The sequence below is a fragment of the Somniosus microcephalus genome, chromosome 21 (genome assembly GCF_052327205.1).
Source record: "Somniosus microcephalus isolate GS21.2 chromosome 21, FLI_Smic_1.0, whole genome shotgun sequence".
Classification (NCBI taxonomy): domain Eukaryota; kingdom Metazoa; phylum Chordata; class Chondrichthyes; order Squaliformes; family Somniosidae; genus Somniosus; species Somniosus microcephalus.
In genome coordinates this window covers 73,102,103-73,122,457 of record NC_141007.1, presented here as the reverse complement: position 1 = coordinate 73,122,457, position 20,355 = coordinate 73,102,103, and the positions used below count along the sequence as shown (strand labels likewise).

Here is a 20,355-nt window from a genome sequence, read left to right as displayed (position 1 = left end):
ACTATAGCATGCTGCTTCTGCTTTTTAGCATGCATGTAGTCCTGTGTTGCAGCTTCTCCAGGTTGGCGCCTCATTTTTAGGTATGCCTGGTGCTGCTCCTGGCATGCTCTTCTATACTCCTTATTGAACCAGGGTTGATCCCCTGGCTTGATAGTAATGGTAGAGTGACGGATATGCTGGGCAATGAGGTTACAGATTGCGGTGGAGTACAATTCTGCCGCTATTGATGGCCCACAGCGCCTCATGGATACCCAGTTTTGAGCTGCTAGATCGGTTCTGAATCTATCCCATTTAGCACGGTAGTAGTGCCACACAACACGATGGAGGGTGTCCTCAGTGTGAAGACGGGACTTCATCTCCACAATGACTGTGCGGTGGTCACTACTACCAATGCTGTCATGAACAGATGCATCTGCGACAGGTAAATTGGTGAGGACGAGGTCAAGTAGGTTTTCTCCTCATGTTGGTTCTCTCACCAACTGTCACAGGCCCAGACTGGCAGCTATGTCCTTCAGGACTCAGCCAGCTCAGTCAGTAGCGGTGCTACCGAGCCACTCTTGGTGATGGGCATTGAAGTCCTCCACCCAGAGTACATTCTGTGCCTTTGCTACTCAGTGATTCTTCCAAGTGGTGTTCAACATGGAGGAGTATTGACTCATCAGCTGAGGGAGGGTGGTAGGTAGTAATCAGCAGGAGGTTTCCTTGCCCATGCTTGACCTGAAGCCATGAGATTTCATGGGGGTCCAGAGTCAATGTTGAGGACTCCCAGGGCCACTCCTTCCCGACTGTATACCACTGTGCCGCCACCCCTGGTGGGTCTGTCCTGCCTGTGGGACAGGACATACCCAGGGATGGTGATGGAGGAGTTTGGGACATTAGCTGAAAGGTTTGATTCTGCAAGTATGACTGTCAGGCTGTTGCTTGACTAGTCTGTGGGACAGCTCTCCCAATTTTGGCACAAGTCCCCAGATGTTGGGGAGGACGACTTTGCAGGATCGACTGGGCTGGGTGTGCCAGTCAAAAAGTATTGGTTGGGTTACAAAAGCACTTTGGGACATCCTGCGGTCATGAAAAGTATGTGTAGAAAACATAAAACCAGCTTGAGTGCACCTAAAGAGTCAAAATTACAATTTAAAAAATTACATTTCAAGAATAGTATTCTCTAACACTGCAAGCAGTATAACTACATGAACAGGTCTACATTCTATAAACATTAAGCAGGTTTGAAAAATTTTAGACAAAATATTTCATCCTGCAGGCTTTGCATCAGCCACGTAATCTGGAAGTATAATGTTTAAATGGAAACCAAATTCCAAAGATTAAAGTATTCCCACCTTAAAGATTGCTGGTTCCTTTATATTCAGGGGTTCTGTAGTTAGATGTTGAACACGATTCCTTCTCTGTGACTGTTGATAGTCCCTCGTCTTTCTTGGTACTAACAGCCAAACAACACCAATTGCTATCATAAATCCACAGCCAATTCCTAGGAGTAGCCCACTTAAATAACTTGGCAGAGGCAGCACTAAATAGGAATATACAAGCATGGTAAAGAGTAATAAAGTGTTCAATGGAACTTCAGGTGGCTGTACTTCAGACTCGGTTTCATCTTGCCCTAATACTTTACTTTCTTCAAGTGTTTCTTCTCCAGTTAGAGGTTGTATAGTTTTATCCACAACAATCTCTTCATCAGTTTCTATCTCAAATTCTTCAAGGTACAAATCACAGTAGTCATCTTCTTCTTTGCTGGCAAGTACAGAAAGTGAGCATTTTTCTAGACCTAGGGAAGAAGCTTTCAAAGTAATTTCCTTTGCGGTCCCCAACAATGAGCTTTTAGTGTCCCCCTCTTTTGACGGCTCATCCGTGGGTTTGGAACTACTTTTACTTGGAATGGAATCTTTTGTTGAACAGTCCCCATCAGAATCACATTCTTCCTCTTTAATGCTGTAGTTGTTGTTGCTTTCCAAATGTCCATTTAAACTAGTAAGAGTGGAAAGTTCTGTCGCACTGGACGATAAGGCTTTATGCCGAAGACTACTGCTCTCATCGCCAATTATCTTGCTTAGAAGTTGAAAAGGTTCATAAATAACTTCTGAAAGTCGTCTTTTAGTGTCCTCAATTCTAGCCTCCACTTCAGTTACTTTAAAAAATGACCTACCTTCTGACGGAGAGGTGATTGGGGAAGAAGGTGCAGTCTTAGAATCCCCTCCAGTGACACGAGGTTGAGTAAACTGTTTGAACAGATGCAAGTTTATTCGGGAATCAGAAGTCCAAAATGGGACCGATTCGGATTCTTGTTTTGATGTGTCTGTTGACAGAGATTTAACTAGTGTTTTCATTAAGTGTCTTGTCCTTAGAGGGGTTGTGGGTTCTTTTGGTTCTACATCTGTTGAAAGAGATTTTACTAGACTCATGAATGGCTTTGTGCTCGTCATGGAAGACAAAGGGACAATGGAGGGCACAACAGACTTAGACGGAGAATCAGATGTAGAGGCTGAAATTGTAGTTCTCCCCTCTGAAGACAAACTAGTGGAATCCAATGGTTGGGTTGGTAATGAGGACAATGGCAATGCAGTAGTTGTAAGTGGTGCAGAAGGCAATGTCACTGATGTTTCCACTGGTTCTGAAGAGGTCATTGTCGATGCTGAAGATGAATTGGAAACTGTAACTGAAGTTGATGTCGCTGACATACTTGAGGTAGCAGGCTCTGATAAAAGTTGGCCACCATGTTCACAAGTACCTTCTTTTCCTTTAAGTCCTGGTACAAAACTTTGGTCTTTCATCTCTTCATGAAGAGTGGTAGAGGAATCTCCAAATTCTTCTTCCTCTTCCTCCTCCTCCTCTTTACCAAAGGCAGAAAAGTGTATAGTGATGGTCTCTCTAGAAATGGAGCGCTGAACCTGCACTTTTGGTGTTGACGACATCGAAACTGCTCTTTCTGCATGGCTACTGCTCTGACTTGTCATTGCAGTCTTGTGTAAGTATCAGTCTAAAAAGAGAAAAAAAAACCACGGATACATTAAAATCTTTCCCAAAAAATCCATGATACAAATCACTATAAAAAGAACACCCAGGTTATAGTTTGCAAAGTTGACTGCCGTTTCTTAGAAAAGGTCCATCTCTAGGTTTCACCCTGTAACTCAGTCACTACAAAACAAAATCAGTATTATTGGTGGTGCAAAGTGTAGCATTGAAGTTGCCAAGGTGTGTTAGAAATAATTTCAGAACACCCGCCAATTTGTTAGAAGTTGCAATGCATTCTGCACTGGGTAACATAAGCCAAACAAACCTTGAAAGCTCCAAATTCGGAATCTGTAAATAAGTGAAACAAAATTAAGTAAAAATTTTGGTACAAAATCCTAATTGCTTTCCGTTAAGCAGTAATAAGTTACAACAATTATCTTCATACACATTTGACAACTTGGTTCAGTATCAGTTTTTTTTTTAATGGGTTTGTGTACACCCTATTTCCCTCTAAATCCATTATATGGAGGAATCCCATCATCATCACTGCTTTCTTCCCAAACACCAAACTTACCTATAAAACTTCTAATTGAAGCTTTAAATAATTAAGTTAATTATAGCTTTTGTATCTGTATGAAGGAATAATGGAAGTGGAATTCCACCTGGCATTCTCCATCACCACCAAATGGCCTACTCCTGCTCCTATTTCTTATGGTTAGCAGGGACTAGATCCCAGAATTACAAAGTATATGTAGCTACAGGAAACTTTGGTTTATCCGGAAGTTGTATGTCCAGAAACCTCGATCAACCGGCAGAAATCAGGAGCCATTTTGTTAGGTTTTTTTTTCTTCTCGTGGCTTTTTTCCCCCCCCCCCCCAACAGTCAGGCTCTGGAAAGTCTCTCTGAAGCTGTTGCTAAGCTACAGAGACGCTTCCAAGGTACGGGCCGACTGTTTGAAGCTGTTGCTAAGCAACAGTGTTTGTTGTCAGATACGGAGATGAAAACCTCCGTATGCTTCAACATTAACGCTGGTATGTCCGGCAGTTTTGATAGATCGGCAACAGCTCGGTCCCGTCGGTGCCGGATATAACACAGTTTCCTGTACTAGTATTTGTGTGGTACTGTCAGTTTGGCTCAGTTGGTAGGCGTCCTAACTCCGTCAGAAGATTGTGGATTTAAGCCCTACTCTAGGACTTCAGCACATAAACAAGGCTGGCACTATTTAAAACGCAGGGAGTCGTCACTTAAGCACCACCAAAAACAGATCAACTGGTCATTCATCTCATTTGATATTTGTAGGACATTGCTGCATCATTGACCTACATTATCAACCGTGACTGCACTTCGAAGATAATTCATTGGGATGCCCTTGAGGATGTGATACGGTGCTAATAAATGCACGCTCTTCCTTCATTAAATACTTTGTGTTCTGTAGGAAAAATCTTTACAAGCTACCAACCAAGTCAATCTTTAACCATTCCTCCCTTAATGAATGTTATTCACTCTATCCTGTTACATATGTACTATCAAGGGGCTCATTACAGCATGCAAAATTTAATTCAAATAAAGTTAACCAGCAAGGTGACCAGTCTTCCAGCTCACCAAAAAAGATAGGCCAGCATTGGATGGCATGTATTGTTACAGGCACAAACAAATATGATTGGTGTCGGAGTACGAAGGATTAGAAAAAGGTTCCTGTGGAAAATTATGAAAATATTAAAATTCTGTAATGTTAAATATAATTTCCCCCTCCTAATTTCTCTTTCCTCTTCTTAAGGGATTGGCTCCTCGTTGAAGTATGCTTCCAGTACCTCACCAAGTAGTCATTATTTATACGTGAGCCTCGAAAGCAAGGGTCAGCACAGGCCACAGAAGGACAGAACAATCATAGGCAAGCACAATGCAGTCCTCATCTAATGCTTCTAGCATTTGTACTTCTATAAAACTTCTAGCAAGAGTTGCTGAACAGAGATCAGGAGTGAGAGCACAGGCTGATCAACACTCGTCTCCTTAACACAGAATTACAAAGCAACTGTAGCTGCCCCCTTCAATTGAGACAGTCCTGGCTAAGGTCAGCTAACTCAGCACAGATTGTGGATTGACTATGGTCCTCCAGTATGTATAGAGCAGCTCTCAAATTCACCAATGCAACAAACTCTTAGGAAGGGTATTCTTTTTCAAGCATGGATTTCTTTATCTTGAGTATTGTTTTTAAATTGGTCAGGAAAGATAGTCGAAGAATAATGAATAAAAGAACAATTACTTTCTCCACAAGATATTATTTGCATTTTAACAAGAATTTCTCATTTGGGAATGGAGCAATCTACCCAGTTCCAATATTGCTTAAATAATTACCCTCATTTTAAAGCTGTATATCCACTTTTCCTACAATAGGAAACAACTGAGTATTACAAATTCATACAAAATTGCTGATTGCCGTTTACCTGATCTGATTTAAAGATGGAATGATCTGTAAATGCATTAGCAAATAAAAGACAAAACAAATAGAATGGGGTACAAACACTAAATTATTTTAATATAGCATTGAGACACTGAAAATGTAAATGATCTTTAAAAAAAAAAAAAAACCTGTTGGCAGTGCCAACGAAAGGGAGAAGTGGACAACCCGTTCTTCAAGCCAGTTTATACACTTTAACCCATCTACTGGACAGCACACACACTACAGACTGTCTCAACCTCCGGTTTTCTTTCCCTTTCCTTAAGTGACCCTATTTGTCGACAGATGGTCTAACTGAAAGCCAAATACAACAATTAGTATTCTAGTGACTTTTTGCTGTTGTAAACTACTTAACAGAATAGCTAAAATCATGCATTAATGGCAGAGCATATTAACTGCAAAAAATTCGTAACAGAAGTCTTACAGCTTTATGTAATTCACAAGAGTTCTAGATAGCATGCCCAGAACAAATTCTGTGCAGTAAATAACTATTATTTAGTTTATTAGAAAAGGTTTTTACAGTTTCTTATTCAGAACAGAAGTCACTCCCCCACAGATACCAACACTGATTCCAACTCTACCATTCACATCACATCCTCAACAAAATCTGACCCACCCATTTACTTACTGCCAACCACTCAGCACATCAACTTCCAAGATCCTTGTCCTTTGTTTTTAGAAATCCCTTCACAGACTCACTTCCTCTCCCTCTTCAGCCTCCTTAAATGGATTAAACAGATCAAAAATGAAACGGAAAACATCTCTCTACATATATTGCAGGGAAAACAGTAATGGGGTTCACTGGGATGAATAGAACATACAGGAAAAGGTTAAAAGTCATTGAGGGGCAGAGAGATATCTAGAAAAAGACATAGCTCCAGATGCAAAATAGAACACCAAAACCTTTTTTCAGTACTTCAATAGTAAGAGTGCAGTCAGAAAAGAGAGAACGATAAAAGATGCAAACAGGCTCAAAATAGAGCACGATCACTAGATAGCAAGTATCCTGAGTGATTACCTCCTCAAAGTATTGACAAGGGAGAGACAAACAACATGCCCCAAGTACAGATAATAATTGATATAAATGAGATGAAATCTTACACAAGTTAAAAGGGCTCAAAAACAATACAACTCCAGCAATAGATGACATTTATCCCTGACTGCTTAAGGAAAGTAGGAAGGAGATTTGAAAGGCATGGACAATAATCATGGCGTCACTAAACAATGGGGAGGCAACAGTAGAATAGAAACAGGCAAATATGAAGCACATATACAAAAGAGCAATGAACCAGACAGACTACCAATCAGTCATACTTCAATTCCTTGTAAACTAATAGAACTGTCAGATTCGAAATTTGATAATTGTACAACAGTAAATGGCAGCAAACATTTAATCAGAAGGGAGAGATCCCACTTTGAAGTGACATCCCAAGTGGGCTGTGAAAAGTCCTATGATGTGTTTCATCTAACTTCCGTAAAGCATTTGACAAAAGCTGTGGGAATTCAGGATAAATCTAGGGTAGGGGCAAGAAGTTGGTTTAAGGGTAGAAAAACAGCAGGTTTAGGCAAGCTACATCAAGTTTGTGGGGGGGGGGGGGGGGGGGGGCAAGAGAAGGGAGAAGAAAGAAGACAATTACTGACTGAAGTGCCCCAGGGATCACTCCCGTTTCTAATTTGCATGAATGACTTAAGACTAAAGAACCCAATGCAAATTGGTCAAATTTGCAGATGATTAGCTAGGGGGGGCAGTGGAATCAGGGAGGCTGCTCAGAAAATACAAGTTGCACAAAATATGTGAATGAATAGAATGGCAGATTAAATTTAATACAGATAAATGTAAATGTACCACAAAGAAATAAAAAATGGGTAACACATACTCCATGAATGGTACTGTAATAGCCAAGGATGACGCTGAAAAAGACCCAACAGACATGATGGTGGTCAACATTTCCTACCAATGAAGCATTCAATAAAGTCAGCAGAATGTTGAACTACAATAGCCAAAACAAAAGTTAGGGGAAGCTGATCAAACTGTAGTGTGTTCTGGTCAGAATATCTCAAGTAAGGGCAGCACGGTGGCATAGTGGTTAGCACTGTTGCCTCACAGCGCCAGGGACCCGGGTTCGAATCCGGCCTCGGGCGACTGTCTGTGTGGAGTTTGCACATTCTCCCCGTGTTTGCGTGGGTTTCCTCCGGGTGCTCCGGTTTCCTCCCACAGTCCAAAGATGTGCAAGTTAGGTTGATTGGCTATGATAAATTGACCCTTAGTGTTAGGGGGATTAAATACGTGGGGTTACAGGATAGGGTGGGATATGTGTTGGTGTAGGGGTTACAGGGATCGGGTGGGATATGTGTCGGTGCAGGCTCGATGGGCCGAAATGGCCTCTATCTGCACTGTGGGGTTTCTGTGATTCTGTGATACTGTAGCAAAATACTGTGGATGCTGGAAATCCGAAATAACAAAACGCTGGAAAAACTCAGCAGGCCAGGCAGCATCCGTGGAGAGAGAAACAGAGTTAATGTTTCAGGTCGAAGACCCTTCTGACGAAGTTCTGACGAAGGGTCTTCGACCTGAAACGTTAACTCTGTTTCTCTCTCCACGGATGCTGCCTGGCCTGCTGAGTTTTTCCAGTGTTTTCTGTTGTTACCTCAAGTACCGTGTCTATTTCTTGGTGATCAAGACACAAAGGAGACATTCAAGCAGTGCAGAGAAGAGCCACAAGGCTGATTCCTCATCTTAAAAGTCTGAGTATGAGCAAAGACAAGAAACTTGGATACTTCAGGCCTGTACAGTGAAACCTGTAAATTACAGACATCTTGGGGACTGGCATCAGCTCTCTTTTTTTGTTGCAGGAGTCCTTATTTTCAAAATGGTCATTGTATGTACGGTAAAAATTCTCAGTAGAATGGAGTTATTTACCCAACATTCATAGCTGCAAGAATTATGAAACTATTCAATCCCAGAGAGATACAGCAGTTTCTCTGTCATTACGCATGCTGGATAAAGAGCTCCCCATTCCACAAAAGCCATTTCTTACATGCTGCCGTCTCCCACTGACCGCCATACACTGACCTCACGAGAATTGGGGGGCAGAAAGGAAGCCAGCTGCAAGGGGAAGCACCAGTGAACCAGACTCGGTGAAAGTTCCAGATACAGCAGCTTTGTAACTGGCCGTGTGCCGTATTTTAAGTTGTAAAAGGGCTTGCTTCATCGAAGACTGTCTGTCCGTGGTTCGTAATTTGCAAGTGTCCGTGGTTTCAGAGTACCTCGTGTATATTTTACCATGCAAGTTATTTGGGTCACTAAATAAATGTCCTTTTTTTGGGAGTGTCCGTTTATACAGGTTTCACTGTAGTAGTTCTCAAATTATTTAATGTTTGTTTTATTTAGGAGAAAATGAGAATAAATGGAAAACATGCAAAGTATCACATTTAAATAGGACAAGCATTTTGTTTGACAGTATTATAGTAATAAAGCTGCAACCCCACTTCAAGATGCCTCACTGCATTCCTCCATACTTGCCTTCATTCAAAAAAGGTTGTGAATAAACTTTACATTTCATGTTAAGATGGAGTTGATCTGATAAAGAAAAAACTTGCATTTATATAGTGCTTTAATGAGAGTAATCAAATTCAGCAGGCTTACCTACAACATTGAATACGACTGTTGGGTTTTTATAGTGAAAACTAAAGATTAATGTATCTTTCCTTCATCAAATATCTTGGAAACGGTACTTAGTGTTACCAAAGAGCTCCTGCTTATATAGGGTGCCTAAGTTCAGGATTTTTTTAAATTTAGAGTTGCCCTCAACTCAAATAATAGTACAGTATACAGTCTTAAGATTTTTTCCTTCAGTTAGTTCTTTTTCTGCTGTTCTTTTTGCATTCCCTCTCAGATTATACACAAATAGAATATTCAACCACCATAACCATTCATCTCTCTCGATCCACACTCCAACCCTCAGTCCCATCTCTCTCTCTGTCCCCCTGCAACCCTCAGTCCCATCTCTCTCTTCCTCTGTCCATCCTTGGAAGTATAGTGAACAGTGAGGAGGAGAGTGACAGACTTCAGGAAGACAGACAGGCGGGTGAAATGGGCGGACACGTGGCAGATGAAATTTAACGCAGTAAAGTGTAAAGTGGTACATTTTGTTACAAAGAATGAAAGGACATATAAACTAAAGGGTGCAATCCTGAAGGAGGTGCACGAACAGAGAGACCTGGGGGTGTATGTGCACAAATCGTTGAAGGTGGCAGGGCAGGTTGAGAAAGCAGTTAAAAAGGCTTACGGGGTCTTGAGCTTCATGAATAGAGGCATAGAGTACAAGTGTGGAAATTATGATGAACCTGTATAAAACACTGATTCGGCCCCAACTGGAGTACTGTGTCCAATTCTGGGCACCACACTTTAGGAAGGATGTAAAGGCCTTGAGAGGGTACAGAAAAGATTTACGAGAATGATTCCAGGAATGAGAGACTTCAGTTATGTTGATAGACTGGAGAAGCTGGGGTTGTTCTCCTTGGAGCAGAGAAGATTGAGAGGAGATTTGATCGAGGTGTTCAAAATCATGAGGGGTCAGGACAGAGTAGATAGAAAGAAACTGTTCCCATTGGCAGAAGGGTCAAGAACCAGGAGACAGATTTTGCCAACACGTCTCTTTTTTGTGTTAAAAAAAATCCATTTGTTCTTAAAGTATTTAACTTGCTTTTCAGATTTGACCTTTTTTCAAAAGGGTTAGTGCTTTTTTATCTTGCTTTTTTGACAAGTAAAACTTTGCACTAATTTATTGTAATACCATAGAATGGTTACAGCACAGAAGGCAGCCATTCGGCCCGTCAAGCCCGTGCCGGCTCTCTGCAAGAGTACTTCAGTTAGTCCCACTCCTCCGCCCTTTCCCCGTAGCCCTGCAAATTTATTTCCTTCAGATACTTATTCAACTCCTTTTTGAAAGCAGTGATTGAATCTGTCTCCACCACCCTTTCAGGCAGTGCATTCCAGATCTTAACCACTTGCTGCATAAAAGAGTTTTTTCTTGCGTCGCCTTTGGTTCTTTTGCCAATTTAATTTACAACAAATATATTTTTAAGACAATAACTCCACAGGAAAAGTGGTCCAACCATGGCTAACAAGAGTAGTTAAAGATAGTATTAGAGCAAAGGAAGAGGCGTATAATGTTGCCAAAAAGAGTAGTAAGCCAGAGGATTTTAGAATTCAGCAAAAGAGGACCAAGAAATTGATAAAGAAAGGGAAAATAGAATGAGAGTAAACTAGCGAGACACAAAAAACAGACTATAAAAGCTTCTATAGGTATGTAAAAAGGCAAGGATTAGCAAAAGTAAATGTGGGTCCCTTACAGGCTGAGACAGAAGAAATGATAATGGGGAATAATGAAATGGCAAAGAAATTAACAAATACTGTGTATCTGTCTTCACAGAAGACAATGCAAAAAACTTCCTGGAAATAGTGGAGAACCAAGGGTCCAGCAAAAATGAGGAAATGAAAGAAATTAGTATTAGTAAAATAAATAGTACTGGAGAAATTGACCTGCAAGGTGTCAAAAACAAGGCGGCAGATTATCTGAATGGCAATAGATTGGGAGAAGGTGAAGTGCAACGAGATCTGGGTGTCCTTGTGCACCAGTCGCTGAAAGTAAGCATGCAGGTGCAGCAGGAGGTTAAGAAGGCAAATGGTATGTTGGCCTTCGTAGCGAGGGGGTTTGAGTACAGGAGCAAGAATGTCTTGCTGCAGTTGTACAGGGCCTTGGTGAGACCACATCTTGAGTATTGTGTGTAGTTTTGGTCTTGCCATGGAGGGAGTGCAGCGAAGATTCACCAGGCTGATACCTGGGATGGCAGGAATGACGTACGAGGAGAGATTGGGTCGATTGGGCTTATACTCGCTGGAATTTAGAAGAATGAGAGGGGATCCCATTGAAACTTATAAAATTCTGACAAGACTAGATGCAGGAAGGATGTTCCTGATGGTCGGGGAGTCCAGAACCAGGGGGCACAGTCTAAGGATAAGGGGTAAGCCATTTAGGACAGAGATGAGGAGGAATTTCTTCACCCAGAGAGTGGTGAACCTGTGGAATTCTCTACCACAGAAGGCAGTAGAGGCCAATTCATTAAATATATTCAAGAAGGAGTTGGATATATTTCTTAAGGATCAAGGGATATGGGGAGAAAGCAGGGACAGGGTACTGAATTTGGATGATCAGCCATGATCTCATTGAGTGGCGGAGCAGGCTCAAGGGGCCGAATAGCCTACTCCTGCTCCTATCTTCTATGTTTCTATGATAAATCCCCTGGACCTGATGGCCTACATCCTAGGGTTTTGAAAGAGGTGGCTATAGAGATAGTGGATGCATTGGTTGTCATTTTCCAAAATTCCATAGCTTCTAGAACGGTTCCCGCAGATTGGAAGGTAGCAAATGTAACCCCACTATTTAAGAAAGGAGTGAGAGAGAAAGCGGGAACTATAGACCAGTTAGCCTGATGGTGCGGGTTAGGTTGATTGGCCATGATAAAAATTGGCCCTTAGTGTTAGGGGGGGATTAAATACGTGGGGTTACGGGGATAGGGCTTGGGTGGGATGGCCGGTGTAGGGACCGGGTGCTAGGGTTTGGATGATCAGCCATGATCTCGTTGAATGGCGGAATTATCTTCTATGTTTCTATGGTAGTAGGGAAAATGCTAGAGTTTAAGGACGTGGTAACAGGGCACTTAGAAAATAATAGGATTGGGCAGTCAACACAGATTTATGAAAGGGAAATCGTGTTTGACGAATCTGTTCGTTTTTTGAGGTTGTAACTAGCAGAATAGATAAGGGCGAACCAGTGGATGTGGTGTATTTGGATTTTCAGAAGGCATTCGATAAGGTGCCACACAAGAGGTTATTAAACAAAATTTGGGCTTATGGGATTGCAGGTAATATAATAGCATGGATTGAAGATTGGTTAATGGACAGAAAACAGAGAGTAGGAATAAACGGGTCATTTTTGGGTTGGCAGGCTGTAACTAGTGGGGTACCACAAGGATCAGTGATTGGCCCTCAGCTATTCACAATCTATATCAATGATTTGGATGAGGGGACCAAATGTAATATATCCAAGTTTGCTGATGATACAAAGCTGGTGGGAATGTAAGTTGTGAAGCGGATGTAAGGAGGATATAGACAAGCTAAGTGGGCAAGAACATGGCAAATGGAATATAATGTGGAGAAATGTGAAGTTATCCACTTTGGTAGGAAAAATAGAAAAGCAGAGTATTTTTTAAATGGAGATGGGAAATGTTGGTATTCAGAAGGGCCTGGGTATCCTTGTACACAAATCACTGAAAGTTAACATGCAGGTACAGCAAGCAATTAGGAAAGCAAATGGTGTGTTGGCCTTTATTACAACAGGATTTGAGTACAAGAGTAAAGGCATCTTGCTACAATTATACAGGGCCCTGGTGAGACCACACCTGGAGTATTGTGTACAGATTTGGTCTCCTTACCTAAGGAAGTATATACTTGCCATAGAGGGAGTGCAACAAAGGTTCACCAGACTGATTCCTGGGATGGGGGGGGAATTGTCCTATGAGGAGAGATTGAGTAGACTAGGCCTATATTCTCTAGAGTTTGGAAGAATGAGAGGTGACCGCATTGAAACATACAAAATTCTTACAGCGCTTGACAGGGTAGATGCAAGGAGGATGTTTCCCCTGGCTGGGGAGCCTAGAACCAGGGTCACAGTCTCAGAATAAGGGGTCGGCCATTTAGGACTGACATGGAGAAATTTCTTCACTCAGAGGGTGGTGAATCTTTGGAATTCTCTACCCCAGAGGGCTGTGGAGGCTCAGTCGTTGAGTATATTCAAGACAGAGATCGACAGGTTTTTGGATATTAAGGGATATGGGGATAGTGCAGGAAATTGGAGTTGAGGTGGTAGATCAGCCACGATCTTATTGAATGGCGGAGCAGGCTTGAGGGGCCAAATGGCCAACTCCTGCTCCTATTTCTTATGTTCCTATGGCCAACCTTTGTCGCCAGTCCACTTGTGCTAGATTCCTTCTCAAATCACTGAAATTGGCTCTCTACCAGTTGTGTATTTTCAGTTTTGTCCCTTTCCATAACTACTTTAAACCTAATTATATTGGCCCAGATTTAGCGGTGGTAATGACAGCAAACTGTCAGAGTCGCCGTCATTACCCCTCAAACTGATCGCAACTTCAGGATTTAGCGCATGCGCAGCTAAACATGGAAATTCTGAGGTTGCGGTCATTCATTCACTGCTCCATCACAGGCTGCGCTGTGAAACTCCCCATAGCCTGCCATCTGTGAAATCAGTGGAACTAACAAAAACCTAAGCTTTTCCACGCTAATATCACTATTAAATACCCCATTACATGTTAAGCCTTGTTGGAATAGGTGTAACTAGGATTTTAACAGCATATTGACTGCTAAACAACCCTCTGGTCCTGAAAGACGAATTTTGTATTCGTGGTATGTCAAATTTCTCCATTGTGATAAAAATTACTAGATTTTTAAAATATATATTTTTCAAAGTTTGTTCATATTTCAGCTTCTACCGTAGCCCCAGGTGTCTCTCCCAATCTTTATTTCGCTCTAACTTTTTTTTTTTTTAAATGCAGGTAATCAGTGATTTTTATTTCCTGGTTTGCGGTCTGAGAATTCTTCAACATGATTGGCTGCTTAGACAGCTTGATAACATCACTGCTGCTGTTCGCTAGAGTTCCCCTTTTGACAGCGCTACAATCAATTTCATGTCGAGTAAGCTAAAGTTCTCACCACAGAGATCACGAGATCTTTGGGGGTAGCTTTTTGATGTCAGTGGCGATCACCGCGATTCGCCGCTGACCGCAAATTACGGGCCAGTACGATCACTATTACGCAGATGTTCTCCCACTGCACACATACTCAACTTGCTCTACCTCATTCCCCAGAACTAGATCCAGCACTGCTTCCTTCCTCATTGGGCTAGAAACATTCATTAAGGAAGTCCTCCTGTACACATTTTAGGAATCCTTCTTGCATTTTACTTTTTTTCCCCCTAGTCTATATTATGGTAATTGAATTCCCTATCTACTACTGCTCTATTATTTTTGGCAGACCAACTAAATACATATTTTGGTTCTGTCTTCACAAAGGAGGACACAAATAACCTCCCAGAGATGCCGGGGAACATAGGGTCTGATGAAAGGGTGGAACTGAAAGAAATCAGTATTTGTAGGGAAATGGTGTTAGGAAAATTGATGGGACTGAAGGCCGATAAATCCCCAGGGCCTGATAATCTACATCCCAGGGTACTTAAGGAAGTGGCCCTAGAAATAGTAGATGCATTGCTGGTCATCTTCCAGAACTCGATAGACTCTGGAACAGTACCCATGGATTGGAGGGTAGCTAATGTTACCCCACTATTCAAAAAAGGTGGTAGAGAAAAAGCAGGGAATTATAGACCGGTAAGCCTGACATCGGAAGTGGGGAAAATGCTAGAGTCCCTTATAAAAGATGTAATAGCAGAGCACTTGGAAAGCAGTGACGGGATCGGACGAAGTCAACATGGATTTACAAAAGGTAAATCGTGCTTGACGAACCTACTGGAATTTTGAGAGAATGTAACTGGTAAAATAGATGAAGGGAGAACCAGTGGATGTGGTGTATTTGGACTTTCAGAAGGCTTTCGATAAGGTCCCGCATAAGAGATTAGCGTGCAAAATTAAGGCACATGGGATTGGGGGCAAGGTATTGACTTGGATAGAGAACTGGTTGGCAGATAGAAAGCAAAGAGTTGGAATAAATGGGTCGTTTTCCGAGTGGCAGGCAGTGACTAGTGGGGTACCGCAAGGATCGGTCCTAGGACCCCAGCTGTTCACAATATATATTAATGACCTGGACAAGGGAATTGGATGTAATATCTCCAAATTTGCAGACGACACAAAGCTGGGTAGGAGGGTATGCTGTGAGGAGGATGTCGTGAAGCTCCAGCACGATTTGGACAGGTTGGGTGATTGGGCAGAAACATGGCAAATGCACTATAAAGTAGATAAATGTGAGGTTATCCACTTTGGTGGCAAAAACAGGAAGGCAGATTATTTGAATGGCAATAGATTGGGAGAAGGGGAAATGCAAAGAGACCTGGGTGTTCTTGTGCACCAGTCGCTGAAAGTAAGCATGCAGGTGCAGCAGGCGGTTAAGAAGACAAATGGTATGTTGGCCTTCGTAGCAAGAGGGTTCGAGTACAGGAACAAGGATGTCTTGCTGCAGTTGTACAGGGCCTTGGTAAGACCACATCTTGAGTATGGTGTGCCGTTTTGGTCGCCTTATCTGAGGAAGGACATTCTTGCCATGGAGGGAGTGCAGCGAAGATTCACCAGGCTGATACCTGGGATGGCAGGAATGACGTATGGGGAGAGATTGTGTCGATTGGGCTTATACTCACTGGAGTTTAGAAGATTGAGAGGGGATCTCATCGAAACCTATAAAATTCTGTCAGGCCTGGACAGACTAGATGCAGGAAGGATGTTTCCGATGGCCAGGGAAGTCCAGAACCAGGGGTCATATTCTAAGGATAAGGGGTAAGCCATTTAGGACTGAAATGAGGAGGAATTTCTTCACCCAGAGAGTGGTGAACCTGTGGAATTCTCTGCCACAGAGGGCAGTGGAGGCCAGTTCATTAAATATATTCAAGAAGGAGTTGGATATATTTCTTAAGGCTAAAGGGATCAAGGGATATGGGGAGAAGGCAGGGACAGGGTACTGAATTTGGATGATCAGCCATGATCTCATTGAATGGCGGAGCAGGCTCGAGGGGCCGAATGGCCTACTCCTGCTCCTATCTTCTATGTTTCTATGTTTTATCTTTTATATTTCTGAAAATTGCCACAGATTTGCTCCACTGGCTCCTTCACTATTTGGAGGTTTATGGTAAACACCCAGCAATGCAACAGCTCATTTTCTATTCCTTAAGAACACTGTCAGTAGAAAATTGCTGGGTTTCCCATCTCGCCCATTAGCCTTTTTGTTCCAGCGTCAATTGTCAAGATGAACATAAGCACTGGGTCTTCAATTCTTTCCACACAAAGCTCCAAATAGAGTTATTTATAATGAATTTAATTTAATAAGTTAGCAACTACAAACACTGCCTTCCCTCCCTCTCGTTCCACTCAGAAAACCCTAGAGTAGTTCTTATATCCCCAACATCCTCCTCCCTTTTCCCAGGGATGGGAGGAGTCACACATTCACTTTCTCAGCTCAATCACTCAGCATCGTTACATTAGGTATCGTGCTGAGAATCGCGAACTCAATAAATAACAGGAATAAATAGGTATGAAGAAATAGTTACGAACAGAGAAGGTTAAGGGGGATCTAAGAGTTAAAAAAATTGTTCTTGGGATTTGGGTGACATTGCAAAGGCAGTATTTTTTGCCTGCCCAAATTATGGAAGCTTTTGAAAGGGTAAATGGTTGACACTTAATAACAATGAGGCCCTGACCAGTGATTTACAGAGGATGGATGCCTACTTCCGCCAATGGCTACTTTGGCCAAACCCGCAAAAGACCGTCACCTCGACATTCCACCTCAACACCTATCAAGCAAACCAAGTTTTGAAAGTCTCCTTTTGCCAAAAAAAAATCCTATTTAGGAGTCATGCTCGATCGCACCTTATCGTATAGACAGCATCTCCAGAACCTTGGGAAGAAAGTAAAGAATAGGGTCAAATTGATCCAGAAACTCGCCGGATCCACATGGGGAGCAAACGCTCAAACCCTCCATACGGCAGCACTTGCCCTGGTGTACTCTACAGCGGAGTACTGCTCTCCGGCATGGCTATCGAGTCCGCATGTCAAATCCGTTGATGGCCAGCTAAATTCTATTATGAGAATTATTACCGGTAGAGGACCCCACAGTACAACCTGAAGGATCAAACTTTCCTCGCAAACAGTGGCCAACCATCAACTGCCTCAGAACCGGTCGTGGTAGATGCTACCACCACCTCTATAGATGGAAGATGAAAGCATCCCCATCATGTGACTGGAGCTCCTAATCAGACCCTGGAGCACATCATTGACCACTGCCCTCAGAGGAAATTCGCAGGCAGCCTACAAGATATCCACACTGTTACACCGGGAGCTTTGGCCTGGATATCAGAGATTGACATTTAATTTGCTTTGCTACTACCATACGAAAGAAAAAGAATGCATGGACTCAGGACTATCACTAAAACAAAGGAGCAAGTTAGAATAAATGATTGCATTCAAAGGGTTATTAGAAAACAAATGTTTTACTACGAGCGGATATTGAGTCAGAGACTACATCATTTAAAAGAGAAAGTATATCAAAAGAATATACAAGGAAAGGGAAGAGAAATTAGATTAAACAGTTCTAGTTGCAGAGCTCATACCAACACAGGCAAGCATGATGGGCTGAATGGCCTCCCTGTGCTGTAAATTCTATGATTCTATCGTCAGCTGGCACTTGCAAGCTGTATGCCCCCAGGTGGCACATTGCCATTCTGTTGTCAAGCAGAGAACTGGCCGAAGGCAAGGGTAGGCGAGAGAGAAACAAAATTCTGGAGGGATTCCACTTAAGCATTTCCATGTCAAGCTGATAGCCCTGAATCTTGTTCTCAAGCATCTTCCAATGTGTCTCTCTAATGATCTGCTGAGAGATATGTGCGTGTCAACTGTATGATTCACCTTAAAAAGGTTTCCCTCCCACTCACTTGGCACAGGCCTCTGCTTGGCACCTCCTAAACAATACTGATAAGTATTAAAAAATAAGTTACACAACCTGTTGTATATTGTAAACAAACATTCAAATCGTATAATCTATAAAATGTGTTGAATACAAAGGCCAAAGGATTGAAGAACAAAAGTTGCAACTTTGAAATGATACTGTTGCTCAACCAGTGATTCTGGCCAAAAAAATACCAACTAGTCACACAATACTGTACTATGCAAATTTGAGAAGTACAATCACAATGGCCCAGAAATTCGGGTCTCCACGGGTGAGTACGCACGGGGTACTCACCCGTAGGCCCAATGGAAGTGCCGGTTTCCTGCATGCACAGGAAACTGGCACTTCTGTTCCCCTGAACAAAGGGGTTCAGAGGTCGAATGCGTGCGCGGGAGAGGCTGCGCGTGCGCATCAAACTTAGGTTTAAAAAAAAAAAAAACAGGTTTTCCCGGGAGGTTAAGTCTCCAGAAGTTAGACATGTAAAATGCAGGCGTAAGGCAAGTGGTGAATTAATTAAAATTAAAACATTTTTTCCACAGGTTTATTATTTTTAAATACTTTAAAGCAAGGTAAGTTTATTTTTAGCCCCGTTGGAAAATAAAATAAATTTTTTCCAAAAATTTAAATTGTTTAAAATAGTTATTTCATGTAATTTATAGTTTATTTTAAAAATGTGATTTAAAAAAAAAATTATTTGAAGATTTAGTGCTACTTTGGGGCCGTAGTATTTCTAAGTTTTGACAGGTCTTCCTGTCAATCTTATGAATGGAGCATTCCCTGCTCCGATTGGCTCTCCATGGCCCACGTGATCCCAGTGGACGCATCGAACTAACTGCGCCCCTGGGATACGCAAGCACTGCGCGCCGGCAGCTGGACCAGGCCCCGGATCGGAATTCCACGGGGGCCCACAACTCAACGGCCGGCGCGCTAGGTAAGTGCAGGTCGGGGGCTTGCACCCGCGGGAAGCCCCCAACCCGAATTTCTGGGCCATTATGAACACTCAGCATTACAGACTGTTTGCTCCAGTCACATACAAAGATCTGATTTGTGACAGGTTTATCCATGGATCCCAACTTTGTACACCAGAAAGCAGGAATTGCAAAAATTGGAGCCACCGCCACTATTTTGCTGCTGTGCCTACCAGAATCTTTGGGAAAAGGTACTTTTAAAAAAATACATGAAGGGGTCAAATTAAAAATGACAAATCTCACATTGCAGGCCATTATCCTGAGCATTCAAAAATTACCACTGAACTTTTCAATCAGATCTCAATGACTGAGGTTTAATGCCCCTTTATTGCTCTGCCTGAAGACTAAGATTTCAAAGTAACATTCCAACAAAGCAATCTTAAATTTGCCATTTTTTTTGTATAAAGTCCTTCCCACCCGCACCCATACTCGAGGATAAATTACTACAATTATCATACATCACTTAAAAGGGGCAGCATTTTTCAGATTATTAAAACCAGATTTACTGGCATAACTGCCTGGAGTTAGTGTTTTGTTATGTTTTTGAAGAATCACTAACAAAATGTTTCTATTACATTCCAGAAGATTGTCATGGCATTTATCAGCACAGATGCAAATCTAACAGAACTCTGCCAGAGAACATTAGAATTAGGTGAAGTCAAAACAATTCCACTGGTTCTGGAGATCCAAGAGCAGTATGTTAAGAGATTATTAGGTTACCCTTTATGAATGAGCTCGTAGCGAGTTTTAATTATTGCCTCCTTTGTAATCTGCTGTCTTCAAGCTAAGTTTTCAGCTTGTCCAATTTTTCAGCAAGCTCTTTTTTTCTTCTCTCCTCATTCTCAGGTCTGAGCCCTTTAGAGTCTATTTAACAAACAGATTTTGATTTCTCTGGTTTAATTTTCTATGAATTTCTGTTCTGTAACCATTTTGATCCCCAAGAGATTGCTGCTTCAAGTTTAGGTTCCCTACCCCTTGCAAGTCTCCAAATTTGAAGGCTTTAGTCCATCTTTAGTGCTGCATGTATTTTAACTGCCAAATATCTATTTAGCTAATCCAGATTTTATTCCAAATATCTATTTAGCTAATCCAGATTAGAAGGAAAAGTCACCATTTAAGAAAAGCACCAGAGAGGAAAGTGCTTTCTTTAACAGAGGAGTTACCTCAGGTACTCTTGCAGGATTAGTCTGGGAGCAAACTTAAAAAATGACTTGCATTTATAAAGCACC

The 20,355-nt window shown here is 42.0% G+C and overlaps 1 protein-coding gene across 7 annotated transcripts in view; it reads right to left on the bottom strand.

Moving 5' to 3' along the window:
- Nucleotides 1–20,355, bottom strand: part of tex2 (testis expressed 2) — a 128,210-nt gene that overhangs the window by 66,986 nt on the left and 40,869 nt on the right. For 4 of the 7 annotated variants that reach the window (XM_085963933.1, XM_085963932.1, XM_085963939.1 and 1 more), the window contains exons 2-3: nt 6,048–6,139; nt 1,335–2,986 (exon numbers count right to left, since the gene is read on the bottom strand). In XM_085963933.1, coding sequence (XP_085820059.1) covers nt 1,335–2,963 — 1,629 coding nt within the window. In that variant the 5' untranslated portion in view covers nt 2,964–2,986; nt 6,048–6,139. Of the gene's footprint in view, nt 1–1,334; nt 2,987–3,286; nt 3,310–6,047; nt 6,140–20,355 lie in introns of those variants that run through there. The other 3 variants (XM_085963934.1, XM_085963936.1, XM_085963937.1) reach the window with 2 other exon arrangements.